Raw genomic sequence first — 15,653 nt, forward strand, 5'->3', positions numbered from 1 at the left:
AGACCTGCTGCCCATTTTCCACATTGCACGTTGAAATGGCATACACTCGGTGATTGCCAATGAACTACATTCCTGCTTTTCACTATTCTTCACAACCTGATCAAGATAAGAAGGCTGTCTACCAGCTGTTCTCTGTAGAGCAGCGTGTGGTTTGACATCCAGATGCACCTTCTTTTAATCAAGTGGCAGTACTCCTCTTGGGTAGTCACAAACAACTCATCTTTGCCAGTCTACTTTGAGCTCACCAAAAAAAAAAAAAAAAAAAGTAAAAAAATCTCTCCTCTGGTACAGATTTTCAGTGATAAAGAGAATAAAAAGTTGTCAAGAACTTCTGCCTCATGTATGCATCACACGTGTACCAAAAACTAATTTATTCTCTTTTAGGCAGTGATTCTGTCCAATTCGAAGGTGAATTATCTACCACTCTACATGGTAGTGGTGCTTGCTTGCCCACACTGGGCTACCAATATAAGATATCCTTTTCCTTTGGTAATTTTGTGGATAACTTCGTAAGTTCTTCAGCAATTTGCATCACTAGTACTTCTTCTAGTTCAACTTTTGGTCCCTTCTTTACAGATAAATTAAAAATAAATCCATTTCAGGGGTGCCTGGGTGGGTCAGTCATTAAGCGTCTACCTTTGGCTCAGGTCATGATCCCAGAATTGAGCCCCGGTTCAGGCTCCCTGCTCTGCGGGAAGCCTGCTTCTCCCTCTCCCACTCCCCCTGCTTGTGTTCCCTCTCTTGCTGTGTCTCTTTCTGTCAAATAAATAAATAAAATCTTAAAAGAAAAAAAGAAAGAAAGAAAGAAATGAAACTAATATAACAGTGTATGCTAGCCAACTGGAATTATAATAAAAACTTTAAAAATATATTTAAAAAAACAAATCCATTTCATATCAAAATTATAATTTATACTTGTTTTAGAAAAACCTGATCTGGCTTAACTTAATAAATCATCTCTTAAAAAAAAAGACATGAAGTTTTGATGGCTTCATGCCACTATTTGACATGGTTTCATTAAAAAGAATGCACAGAGGACAGAAGGAAATATATTGCTGGTCTAATAAAATCCAACTATCAGATTTTTATCATCATATTACCTGTCCACATTTTTCTTTCAGAGCTGCTTATCCATGAGCCAAACTAAAAAATTCTCTTGTCTAAGGGGACACACAAATTTACATTGTGTATTGTACCAGTCCTGCTGGCTATGTAAGTTTGTAACTCTATCCTAAGTTATAGTACAGATGTTACTATTTTCATCCCTACTTTTATGCTTCAATGAACAACTTTTGGGCTACTGATTCATTTGGGACTTGGGAATCTGGTGCAATACAATGGTAGAAACAAAAATGCACATATAACAACTATAATCAATAGCATAAATAGACCTTAGCCGAGTGAACTGGATAGACCTCTTAGAAATGTTGGCGGAGACAAAATATAATTATCATGAGGGAAATTTATCATTAATCTTACATTTCAAGTTTGTAAGTTGCATGAAATGCCTGTATGCCAGTTCATGGACACTCCAGACCATACTCTTAATCTGCCTTAGGCCAAATTGATTTGGCAATACATTACTGAATAGTATGGAAGTACAAGAAATGGAAAACCAAGTGACTCAGACAGCAAGTGTCCCTCCTCGTTCGTTGAGAATAAGTCACGTCTCATGACTGAACCATGCCTTTGGAGGGCTGAGCCTACCTGAGGGTTCTCCTCCCGTTTTGGTTTGGGTGCAGCAGGTGGAGTGATGGTACGGCTCTCTGTTTGTTTCTCATCTGTTTCTGTGTGGGATTTAATTGTCTAGGAAAAGAAAATTAAATGAAAATTCAGAATTCATTTTTTATTCAAAAAAATGAAAACACAGTTTCACTGTAGCCAAAAGAAAAAAAAGAATATTCTCAAATTGGAAACATATTAATAAAGGAGGTAATATGGATTACACTTTGGAAGGGGAAAAATAAGATGTACGGCCCCAGTTGAAATAATTAAATTGTATAACTAGAGTAGATATGAAGACAGAGTAGATTCATTGTAGATATAACTACAACAGTCTAAATCTAGACAAAAAGAAAAATCCACAGTTTAATTCCAATGTATAAAAATGAGTATAGGCTGCTCTGATTTCACTGTATATTAGGATATAGGAACAGTTTTCCAGTTTTCTTATTACACGTGGGTCAAACTCCAGTCCATAGCATGCTTAAGATCTGAATGTAAAAAAAAAAAATCTTACAATACACTTTGTCCTATTTCCAATTCCAATCATAACCTAAGAGAAGATGCAGAACTACCCTCGCTTGGGATATTTAACACCTGCCTGTATCATTCATTAGAGGAGAGATGCACTTGCCAAGGAAAGGTCATCTTGCAAGAGGCTGACCTCTGATTACCCCCAACCTTGTCTTCCAGATGCATCCATTCAAACAGAAGAACATCAGTAGCATTATCATTTTTAAGCACAAATGGCAGCTAGCAAATTGGTAGACTGGGCTTGCATTACTATTCTTATTATGACTCAATGGCTTATTCATTTTATGAACCCTTCTGTAAATACTGAAATGATATCAGAACAGTGGATATAAAACTGAGAATATGAACCTAATTTACTTTTTCAAATTAAAAAAAAATGTGGATGCTAATTGTCTTTCTGTATGGCAGCAAGGAACAAAATAAACGAGAATGAAACTGATCACTCATGAGGAAGAAGCTTCGGTCCTGTAAGCAGGACAATCAAAAGTTTTCAAAAATCATTATGTTGTGAAATATGCAACCAGATCTGAAAGACAAATACGATCACAAAGATCTTTCACTTTCTTTCCTAGCCACTTCCGTATTCTCCTTCTGCTTCTCATATTATTACTTTCGGAGAATGTCAGCGTCTGCCTTATCAATACTGAGGCACAAATGCTGCCTGATATTCTATTTTTCATCACTTTCCTGTCCTATTTCCTCCTCTATATGATAAACTACTTGAAAGCAGGCATTATTCTACACAGGTTTGCAGTCCTCTGTGCCTAGTACCATTCCTTCTATAAGAATCACTCACTTCACCTCTCACATACATTTTTTAACCTAAAAGGACACATTTCCTCCATAAAACAAACCACTGAACATACTACAAGGGGACACAATGGGGAAGCAGTTTATAGTGTCATCTTTAAGGCCCTGGGTGTCCAGAAAGCTTATTTTCATGGCTTTCTGAGTGAGGAAGGGCAGGGGTCTGAGGGAGGGGGGATAAGAGGTCAACTGCAAGGGTCTGCTGCTCCTCCGAGGCTATGTGAGGTTCCTTAGGGTCTCTTGGTTCCATCTTGAGGGCTGAGGAACACACATAGTGGTAATGCCTCTGGGGAAGGACAAACCAATTCCTCTCCACTAAGAAATTATCCAGGGTTCAGATTTTCTCTCTCACTCAAAAGGAGTGCAATTATCTGAGGGTTGGATAAAGATCACAAAAAGCACCCAAAAATAAATAAATAAAACAATCAAAACACCGGGGAGATCTCTTTCTCTCACGGAGCTGTTGCTCTGGGGGAAACCAGGCCATGCTGTGAGCAGCACTATGCAGAGGTCTGTGTGGTGAGGAATCGTACCTCCTCCGCCAGCAGCCAGAGTGAATGTAGTCTGCCGACAGCCACACAACTGAGTTTGGAAGTGAATTATCCAGTTCCAGCTGAGCCTTGAGAGGAGGTGAGCCCTGGCCAACTTGTCTAAATGCAAACTTGGGAGGGATGCTGAGCCAGAAGCACCTAGCTAGGATGCAAGCGGATTCCTGACCCTCACAAGCTAAATGGGATAATAAATACTTGTTGTTTTAAGCTGCTTAAAACAAATGCAAAACTTTAGGGTTGGGGGAGTGACAGAAATGGCAGAACAGGGAGCTCTAAGAATTAGTTCTTCCACTGGAGCAATCATAAAGCTGGCAAAAACAGAATCAACTTTTTAGAATTCTGGAATCTAATAAAAACCTTATAGTAACCAGGGGGACACTCAGTGAAGAAAGAGGCTGGTAAATTTCCCTAAGAAAGCATTTTTCCTTACCTACATACAAACCCCATTGCACAGCTTTGGGGCTGAGGCTTTGGGGACAGCACCCTGTGTTCCTAGTGTGGCTTGCTGGTGCTATAGGATCCAACATGGACCTTGTTCTCAAAGCTTGTTGTGTACTTTGACCTGTTTGGGGGGGTTCCCTGAGGACTGGCAAGCCTGACCTTTGTTTTGCCCATCTTAGGCTAAAAGTGCCTTTTGGGTTGGCATCTGATGAAAGCATCTAAGGCCATGCTACCTAATCACCTGGTGTAAGGGATGGTGGATGGAGTATACGGCAGACAGACCCAAAGGCCTGGGAAGAAGGAGGCTGAGGAGGAAGATTCTCTTAATAGTAAGGGCTTTGAAGGGGTATCACGTATACTGGGGAATCCGGAGTGCACTGCATATTCCCAGGGCTGGATGTGTGCTCAGATGAGAGAACCCTAGGCTTATACCTCTGGCTGATCTCTGAATTCTGTCCAAGAAAGAGGCGAAGGCTAAGGCAGAGTTAGAGACAGCCTGGCTTAGCATTGAAGAAGTAAGTACTCATGCTCAGAGCCAATCTGTAAAGATAGGAAAGTTTCTTTTTAAATTTAGTTGTTGTTGTTGTTGTTATTTTCATCATCATCATTATTTGGTCTTTTTGGCTCCAGTTGTTTAAGGAAATCTGTCAGGTCATGAGTTGGCTGAAGACAACATAACAGAGAATTTAGAGACTATCCATGATAAGAAATACAGTTGGAAAAGGCACTAAACAATCAATAACAATCAATAACAGCAAAATATGTGGTGGGAGGAGAATCTAATTTCCAGAATTATCCCACTGGAATTTCAAGATGAACAGTTTAACAAAAAATTGGAAGGCATACAAAGAAACAGGAAAGTATGGTCCATTTGGAGGAAAAAAAAGAAATCAAGAGAAACTGGCCTTAAGGAAACCTAGACTCTCGGACTCTCTAGAGGAAGACTATCTTAAATATTCTCAAAGAACTATTCAGAAATCATGGACAAAGAACTGAAAGAAACCAAGGGAACAATTTCCCAGCAAAAACAGACGATCAATAAAAGAGACAGAAATTACTGAAAAGAACCAAACAGAAACACTGGAGCTGAAAAGTATAAAAGCTTAAATGAAAAATTCACTAGAAGGATTCAGGCAAAAGAAAGAATCAGTGAACTCAAGACAGGACAACTGAAATTATCCAGTTTGAGGGACAGAAAGGAAAAACATGAAGAAAAATAAACAGAGCCTAAGGGCCCTGTGGGGCATTATCAACACATGCATTATGGACTCCCATGGGGAGAGCAGATACAGAGAGAAGCAGAAATAATATTTGAAGGAATAACTGCTCAAAACTTCCCAAATTTGATTAAAGACAGGAATCTACACATCCAAGAAGCTCATTGACATCCATATAGAATAAACTAAAAAAGATTCACGGTCTGGGGGAAGATGGCAGAGTAGAAGGACCCAGAGCCCTCCCTGTCCCTACATTTACAACTAGGTATCAACCATACCCAAGTCAATAAACCAGAGAGCAATCAGAAGACTGGCAGGACAAACTCCATAACTAAATATACAGAAGAAGCAGGATCTGAAAGGTTAGGAAATTCCGAAAGGTGGATGGAGGCTGCCTGCAGATGGGAGAGAGCTGTGTGCATGGAGATGGCAGAGCAATGTGCCCTCACACCAGGGAGCTCAACTGGGATAAGACTGAGCCCCATAATGTTTGGCTTCAAAAATGGGGCTGGGGGCACCTGGGTGGCTCAGTGGGTTAAAGCCTCTGCCTTCGGCTCAGGTCATGATCTCACAGTTCTGGGATTGAGCCCCAAATCGGGCTCTCTGCTGGGCGGGGAGCCTGCTTCCCCCCCTCTCTCTACCTGCCTCTCTGCCTACATGTCATCTCTCTCTCTCTGTCAAATAAATAAATAAAATCTTAAAAAAAAAAAATGGGGCTGAATTCCGTACATTTTTTAAACCAGTGGGACTTGGAGGCTGGAACTTTAAAAGTCAGCTGACTCAGCACTGAGCAAGCCAGGAAGGTGAGTGATAGGTGGGTCAACACCCTTAAAGGGAGAGCAACCTGAGCCAACAGGCAACATAAAAATGGCAATTTGCACAACACTGGGGTCAAATGGGAGACAGATCCATTCATACTGATGTTGTAGCATGTTGGGGGACTTCTCTAAAAACAAAGGAGCTAGCAGGTGCCATCTTCCACCTCCCCCATCCTTCCTCTAAGCATAAACCTGCAGGAGACAGTGCTGCACAGATGCTTGCTACCAAACCAGCTCGCAGGGCACCACACCCACAAGTTCTCTAGAGGACCTGCTAGCCTCAGCCTTGGGCTCACAGTAGATTCTGTTAGTGTGCATGCCTGGTCCAGCCACTGCATGCAGCGTGCATCCTGTGGTCCCTTAGTTCTGCACCAGGCCCAGCCACACTTAGCCCACTCCACTGGCCACCCACAGCACTTCAGGAAACTCATCATAGGACGAGTGGCCCAGGGCAAGTTGTGCTACCCCCACACTCAAAAGTTCCCCAGTGGGCATGACCCCTCAGAGTTAGCCTGCCTGGATCCCAGGAACACCACAGAAAGCAAGCACAGCCCCAAAGAGGCAGAGAGTCAGGGCAGATGACTCCACTGAAAGGAAATGTGATTCAGGCTCAAGAGCAGGGCAAAAGCAATACCTAGGATACTCTCCCGAAGTGCCAGTCTCCGGGAACAGGAGACACTGCACTGCAGGGCACTCCAGGAACTCTTCTTCATAAAGTCACTACTTGCAAGAAAAGAAGAAACAGTGGACTTTCTTAACACACAGAAACAGACACACGGGGGCAGACAAAAGGAGATGACAGACATTTATCCATCCCAGATGAAAGAACAGGACAAGGCCAGAGCCTGAGATCTAAGTAAAACAGATATAAGTAACATGGCTGATAGAGAATTTAAAGCATAAGGATACACAATGGATTTGATAAAAGAGTGGAATACATGAGTGAGACCCTTAACATAGGGATAAGGAATAATATAGCAGAGATAAAGGGCTCAATAAATGAAATGAGAAATGTGTTTGATAGGATAATAACAGGATGGAAGAAGCAGAGGAATAAATTAGTGATCTATAACACAGAGCAATGGAAAGTAATCAAGGTGAACAAAAGAAAGAAAAAAGAATTATACAAAATGAGAATATGCTTATGGAACTCAGTGACTCCATCAAATATAATAATCTGTATTATAGGAGTCCCAGAAAAAGAAGAGAAAGAGAAAAGGAGGCAGAAAATGTATTAGAAGAAAAAATATTTGCAAACCTTCTTAATCTGGGGAAGGAAACAGATATCCAGATCCAGGAGGCAGAGAACTCCCATCAAAGTCAACAAAAGCAGACCCACACTAGGGTATACTGGATTTAAACTGGCAAAATATAGTGACAAGGAAAAAAATTTAAAAATAGCAAGACAAAAAGAAGTCAGTAACTTATGTGGGAAAACTCATAAGTCTAGCAAGAGATTTTCAACGGAAACTTTGCAAGCCGGGGGGGGGGGGTGGTGGTGGCATGATATATTCAAAGTGCTGAATGGCAAAAATCTGCAGTTAAGAATACTCTATCCTGCAAGACTACCATTCAGAATAGAAGGAGATAAAGACTTCCCCAAAAACTAAAGGAGTTCAGGCAACATAAAAATAGCAATTTGCACAACACTGGGGTCAAATGGGAGACAGATCCATTCATACTGATGTTGTAGCATGTTGGGGGACTTCTCTAAAAACAAAGGAGCTAGCAGGTGCCATCTTCCTGTTGCCTGTTGCTCAGGAGTTCATGACCCTAAACCAGCGCTGTAAGAAATATTAAAGGGGACTCTTCAAGTGGAAGGGAGAGACCAAAAGTGACAGTAATAGAGACAGGAAATGCAAAAGCAGTAAAAGTGAATATTTCTGTAAAAGAAGTCAAGGAACTCACACACACAAAAAGATATAAAATATACCATATACCTAAAACATGGGGGGGGGGAGAAAAGAATGGGCTCAAACTTGAACAGTCTTCAACTTAATATACAGACTACTATATGCGTAAGATGTTATATACAAACCTAATGGTAACCATGTATCAAAAACCAAAATAAATATGCAAAAAAAAAAAGAAAAAGAAATCCAAATATATCACTAAAGAAAATCAGCAAAACAAAGACAAGAGGGGATCAGAGAAAATTCTCAGAAAAAAACACAAAACAAGGGATACAGTGGCAATTAAAATACAGCAATAATTACTTTGTACATAAATGGACAAAAGTGTCCAATCAAAGACATAGGGTGAGAGGGTGGATTAAAAAAAAACCAAGACCCATCTGTATGCTGTATACCAGACACTCATTTTAGACCTAAAGACACCTACAGATTGAAAATGAGGTCATGGAGAAATACCTATCAAAAGAAAGCCAGAGTAGCAATACTTATATCATAAAAAAGACTTTAAAGATTTATTTGAGAGGGAAAGTGAGAGAGTGTGTGACTGTGCACATGTGGTGGAAGGGCAGAGGGAGAGGGAAAGAGAGAATCCTAAGCAGGTTTCACATCCAGTGCCGCACCTGATGTGGGGCTCAGTCTCACAATCCTGAGATCATAACCTGAGCTAAAACCAAGAATTGGATGCTTACCTTACTGAGCCACCGGTGCCCCAGATAAAAGACTTTAAGACAAAGTGTGTAATAAGAGACAAAGAAGAACACATATAATAATAAAGGGGACAATCCAACAAGAAGATAGAACAACTGTAAATATTTATGCACCCAACACAGGAGCGCCCAAATACATAAAACAGTGTGTAACAAACATAAATGAACTAATCAATAATAATACAACAGTCATAGGGGACTTTAACATGTCACTTACATTGATGGGCAGATCATCCAAACAGAAAATCAACAAGGAAACAGTGGCTTTGAACAACACACTGGAACAGATGGATTCAATAGATAGATTCAGAACATTTCACCCTAAAACAGTAGAACACACATTTTTTTCAAGTGCACACAAATCTTTCTCCAGAACAGATCACATATTAGCCTACAACACAAGCCTCAACAAATTCAAGAAGACTGAAGTCATACCATGCACCTTTTCTGACCACAGTGCTAAGAAATTAAAAGTCAGCCGCAATCTGGAAAGACCACAAAATCATGGAGATTAAATAACATGCTACTAAACGATGAATGGGTCAACCAGGAACTAAAGGAAGAAACAAAAAAGGACATGGAAAGCAATTAAAATGAAAACATAACATTCTAAAACCTCTGGGATGCAGCAAAAGTGGTTCTAAGAGGGAAGAATATAGCAATACAGGCCTACCTCAAGGAGTAAGAAAAATCTCAAATAAACAACTATGCTTAAACACCAAAAGGAGCTAGAAAAAGAGAGCAAACAAAACCTAAAATCAGCAGAAGGAAGGAATAATAAAGACAGAGCAGAAATAAGTGATAAAGAAAAGAGCAGAAATAAGTGATATAGAAACTAAAATAACAATTGAACAGATCAGAACAGAACAATAGAACAGAACAGAGTTGGTTCTTTGGGAGGGGGCTGGGGGGAAGCAAGCCAGACTTATCAAGAAAAAAAAGAGAAAGGACCCAAATAAGTGAAATCACGAATGGAAGAAGAGAAGTAACTACCCAAATCAAAGAAATACAAACAATTATAAGAGAATATTATGAAAAACTATATGCCAACCTACTGGACAATCTGGAAGTAGATAAATTCCTAGAAACATATAAATTACAAAAAGTGAAACAGGAAGAAACAGAAAACTTGAACAGACCAATAAACATCAAAGAAACCAAATCAGTAATGAAAAAACTTCCAATAAACAAAAGTCTAGGACCAGATGGCTTCACAGGCAAATTCTATCAAACTTTAAAGAAGAGTTAATACCTCTTCTTCTCAAAATATTCCAAAACATAGAAAATGAAGGAAAACTTCCAAATTCATTCAATGAGGCTGGCATTCTCCTGATACCAAAACTGAATAAAGACACCACTTAAAAAGAGAACTAAAGACCAGTATCTGTGATGAACATGAATGCAAAAATCCTCAACAAAATACTAGGAAACCAATTTCAATAATACACTTAAAAAAATCATTCACCACCATGACTAGTGGGACTTATTCCTGACTTGCAAGGGTGGTTCAATATTCACAAATCAATTAATGTGATACATCACATCAGTGAGAAGGATAAGAACCATATGATCATTTTGATAGACACAGAAAAAGCATTTGATAAAGTACAACAACATCCTTTCACAATAAAAACCCTCAACAAAGTAGGCTTAGAGAGAACATACCTCAACATAATAAAGGCCATATATAAAAAACCCACAGCTAACACCATCCTCAATGGAGAAAAACTGAGAGCTTTTCTCCTAGGGTCAGGAACAAGATAAGGATGTCTACTCTCACCACTTTTACTCAACATTATACTGGAAGCCCTAGCCACATCAATCAGACAACACAAAGAAAAGTCATCCAAATGGGTAGGGAAAAAGCGAAACTTTCACTATTTGCAAAAGACGTATCTGCTAAAGGGTTAGTAGCCAAGATACATAAAGAATTTACAAAACTCAACATCCAAAAACCAAATAATCCAATTTAAAAATGGGCAGAAGACATAAACAGACATTTTGCCAAAGATGACATCCAGACAGTCAAGAGATACATGAAAAGATGTTCATCATTACTTATCATCAGGGAAACACAAATCAAAACTACAATGAGATATCGCTTCACACCTGTCAGAATGGCTAATATCAGAAATGCAAGGAACAAGTGTTGATGAGGATGGGGAGAAAAAGGAACATTCTTGCACTATTGGTGGGAATGCAAACTGGTACAGCCACTCTGGAAAACAATATGGAGTTTCCTCAGAAAGTTAAAAACAGAGCTACCCTATGATCCAGCAATCTCATTGCTATTTACCCAAAAAACACAAAAACAAAAATTCAAAGGGATACATGCACCCCTCTGTTGAATGAATGGATAAAGAAGTGTGGTTTATATATATACAATGGAATATTATTCAGCCACAAAAAAGAACAATATCTTGCCATTTTCGATGACATGGATGGATCTAGAGAATATAATGCTAAATAAAACAAGTCCAAGAAAGACAAATACCACATGCCTTCACTCATATGTGGCATTTAAGAAACAAAACAAATGAGCAAAGGGGAAAAAAAAAAGAGAGAGAAAGACAAATGAAGAAATAAACTCTTAATTTTAGCAAATAAACTGATGGTTACCAGAGGGCAGAGTGGTGGGGGATGAGTTAAATAGGTGAAGGGGATTAAGAACTGTACTTGTGATGAGCATCAGGTGGTGTGTGGAACTGCTAAATCACTATTTTGTACTCCTAAAACTAATATAACACTGTATGGTAACTAACAGAAATTAAAATAAAAACTTAAAAAATAATAAAATAGGGGAACTTGGGTCGGTCAGTTGGTTAAGCATCTGTGTTAGGTTCAGGTCATGATCCCAAGGGTCTTGGGATTGAGCCCCACATCAAGCTCTCTGCTCAGTGGGGGGCCTGCTTCTCCCTCTCCCTCTGCTCCTCCCCACCACACTTGTGCACTCTCATTTTCTCAAATAAATCAATAAAATCTTTAAATAATAATAATCTTATAATTTAAAAAAATTTGTGTTGCCAAAAAAAAAAAAGAAATTGAAAATAAATAAATGAGATCCACAGTGAGACACTTTGTAGTCACACTGTCAAAAGCTAAGGAAAAGAGAGAATCTTTTTTATTTTTTAGATTTTTATTTATTTATTTGACAGAGAGAGGTCACAAGTAGGCAGAGCAGCAGGCAGAGAGAGAGGGGGAAGCAGGCTCCCTGCTGAGCAGAGAGTCCAATGCGGGGCTCCATCCCAGAACCCTGAGATCATGACCTGATCCAAAGGCAGAGGCTTAACTCACTAAGCCACCCAGGTGCCCTGCAAAGAGAAAAATCTTAAAAGCAGCAAGACATGCCTCTCTGCCTACTTGTGATCTCTGTCAAATAAATAAATAAAATCTCTTAAAAAAAAAAGGCAGCAAGACATAAGTGATATATTACATAGAAGAGGTCCTCAATATGGTTAGCAGCCAACCTCTTCCCAGAGACCAGAGACCAGAGGTAGCAGGATTATATATTAAAAGTGCTGAGAGAAAATCACTATCAACCAAGAATGCTATATCCTGCAAAAAGCCAAGGAAGTTCATTGCTAGTAGATCTGACCTAAAAGGAATGCTGAAGGGAGTTCTTCAGGCTGAAATAAAAAGACACCAGATAGTAACTTACAGCCATACAAAGAAATAAGAATTACAGTAAAGGAAACTACACAGGTAAAAGTAGAATCCAATATTATTGTATCTTTGATTTCTAACTTCTCTTTTGTTTCCTACGGGATTTAAGAGAGAAATACATAAATCTATATTAGTGAGCATATAATGTATAGAGATATAATTTGTGACAATAACAACGTAAAGTGGGGGCAGAGCTCTATAGGAACAATGTTTTTGTATATTATTAAAGCTGAGCTGGTATCAATTCAGTTGTTAAAAATTTATGAATGTTAACTGTAATCCCCATGGTAACCACTAAGAAAATAACTGAAATATATACAGAAAAGGAAATGAGGGCATCAAAAGTGTGCACTAGAAAGAAAAACCAAACATAACAGAAGGCAGTATTAGAGAAACCAAGAACAAAGAAGACATAAGACATGCAGAAAACAAACAGCAAAATGGCTTAAGTCCTTTGTTATCAGCAATCACTTTAAATGTAACTGGGTTAAACCCACCAATTAAAAGACAGAGTGACAGAATGGATAAAAAAAAAAAAAAAAAGATCTGAAATATACACAGTCTACAATAGATTCATCTTAGAGCCAAAGATACAAACAGGTTGAAAGTCAAAGAATGAAAAAGGATACTCCATGCAAATAGTAACCAAAAGAGTCCAGGGACGGCTCTACTAGTATCAGACAAAACTCACTTTGAGTCAAGAATTGTTACAGGAGACATTAATAAAAGGGTAGTTCATGAAGAAGATAAGACAATTTCAAATATATATGCACCAAACAACAGATTCTCACATATATGAAGCAAAAATTGACAGAACTGAATGAAGAAATAAAATTTTTATAATAATAATTGGAGACTTTAATGCTTCGCTTTAAAGAATGGAAGGAACATGTAGATAAAAGATCAGTAAGGAGGGGTGCCGTGGTGTCTCAGTCAGTTAAGCAACTAACTTCAGCTCAGGTCATGATTTCAGGGTCCTACGACTGAGCCCTGCAATGGGCTCCCTCTGCTCAGTGGGGAGTCTGCTTCTCCCTCTCTCTCTACTCCTCCTGCTCTCTCTCAAATAATTAAATAAATAAAATCTTTATTAAAAAAAAGATCAGGGCGCTTGGGTGGCTCAGTCGTTAAGCATCTGCCTTCTACTCAGGTCATGATCCCAGGGTTCGAGCCCCGCATTGGGCTCCCTGCTCTGTAGGATGCCTGTTTTCCCCTTTCCCACTCCCTGTGCTTGTGTTCCCTCTCTCGTGGTCTGTCAAATAAATAAAATCTTAAAAAAAAAAAAAAAAAAAAAAGATCAGTAATAAAACAGAGGACTTGAACAACATTGTAAACCAACTAGATCTAACAGACATATAAAGAAGAGTTTATTCAACAACAATAGAACATACATTCTCAAGTAAATATGAACATTCTCTAGGTCAGATTATGTTTTAGGCCACAAAACAAATCCTAACAAATATTAAAATACTTAAATAATACAAAGTATCTTCTCTGACCACAACATAAAGAAGCTACAAATCAGTGATAAAGGAAAACTGGAAAACTTAATATATGTGGAACCTAAACAACACACTCATTTTTTTTAAAGATTTTATTTATTTATTTGACAGAAAGAGATCACCAAGTAGGCAGAGAGGCAGGCGGAGAGAGGGGGGAAGCAAGCTCCTGCCGAGCAGAGAGCCGGATGTGGGGCTCGATACCAGGACCCTGAGATCGTAACCTGAGCTGAAGGCAGAAACTTAACTCACTGAGGCTTAAACAACACACTCTTGAACAACCAATGGGTCAAAGAAGAAACAGCCAGAGAATTTGGGAAATACTTTAAGAGGAATACAAATGAAAACTCAATATACCAAAACTGATGTGATGTAGTGAAAGTAGTACTCAGGAGGAAATTTGTAGCTCTAACAGTTTACCTTAAAAAATAAGAAAGATCTCAAGTCAATAACCTCACTTTAAACCTTAAAGAACTAGAAAAACTTTTAAGAAAATAGAAAAAGGAGAACTTAAACCCGAAGCTAGCAGAACAAAGAAAATAATAAAAGTTAGAGTAGAAATAAATGAAACGGAGAACAGAAAAACAACAGAATTAATGAAACCAAAAGTTGATTCTTCAAAAAGATAACAAAATTGAGAAGCCTTTAGCTGGACACTCTAAGGAAAAAAAAAGAGACAAGACACAAATCATAAAAATCATAAGTAGAAGTGGGGACATTACTACCAATCTTATAGAAATAAAAAGGACTAGAGGAGAGTACACTGAAGAATTACCAACAAATTAAATAATATAGGTGTAATGGGCAAATTGTTACAAACATACTAATTACCAAAACTGACTCAAGAAGAAATGGAGAATCTCAACAGACTTGTAACAGGTAAAGAAATTGAAATAGTAATTAAAATCCTCCCCGCAAAGTCCAGAATCAGACAGCTTCACTGATGAATTCTATCACATATTTAAAGAATTAACACTTCCTAACTTGTTCTATGAAGCCAGTATTACCTTGACACCAAAGTCACAGACATCCCCAAAATAGAAAGCACAGACCAGTGTCCCTTATACAGTGAAAAAAATCTTAATAAAATACTAGCAAGCTGAATCTCACAGCATATTAAAAGGATGATACAGGGGCACCTGGGTGGCACACACGGTTGAATGCCCAACTCTTGGTTTCTGTTCCAGTCATGACCTCGGAGTCCTGAGATCAAGCATCATGTAGGGCTTTGTACTCAGCATGGAGTCTGCTTGGTATTTTTTCCTTCTTCTTCCCCGCTTTGCTCCACCTCAGCCCTCCCCCTCCCCTGCATTTGCACTTTCTCTACAAAGTAAATAAAATCTTAAAAAAATAAAAGGATGATATACCATGACAAAGTAGAACTTACCCCAGGAATGAAAGGAATATAATAGATCACATTAATAAATGAGGGCAACCACCCCCCAACACATGACCATCTCAATGCAGAAACAACAACTTAACACTCATTCAAAATAAAACACTCAGAAAGCTAAGAATAGAAGGAAACTTCCTCAACTTTCTAAAGGGCATTAATGAGAAACCATAGTTAACATCATACTCAATGGCAAAAGACTGAAAGCTTTTCCTCTGAGATTGGGAACAAGAGAAGTATGCCACTTCCATCAGTGCTACTCAACGCTATGGTGGAAGTTCTAGCCACAGCAATTAGGCAAAAGATGTAAGAGGCATCCAAATTGGGAAGGACAACGTAAGCCTATCTCTATTTGCAAAAGACGTGATCTTACATATAGAGATTCCAAAGA

General features: G+C 38.7%; 1 protein-coding gene across 48 annotated transcripts in view; it reads right to left on the bottom strand.

Moving 5' to 3' along the window:
• The window catches only part of PHF21A (PHD finger protein 21A), a 192,735-nt gene that overhangs the window by 20,228 nt on the left and 156,854 nt on the right, over positions 1-15,653 (bottom strand). For all 48 annotated transcript variants that reach the window (XM_082747423.1, XM_082747427.1, XM_082747428.1 and 45 more), the window contains one exon: positions 1,708-1,806. In XM_082747423.1, coding sequence (XP_082603549.1) covers positions 1,708-1,806 — 99 coding nt within the window. The remainder of the gene's footprint in view (positions 1-1,707; positions 1,807-15,653) is intronic.

This window comes from Mustela nivalis, assembly GCF_964662115.1.
Source record: "Mustela nivalis genome assembly, chromosome: 9".
NCBI classification, from domain to species: domain Eukaryota; kingdom Metazoa; phylum Chordata; class Mammalia; order Carnivora; family Mustelidae; genus Mustela; species Mustela nivalis.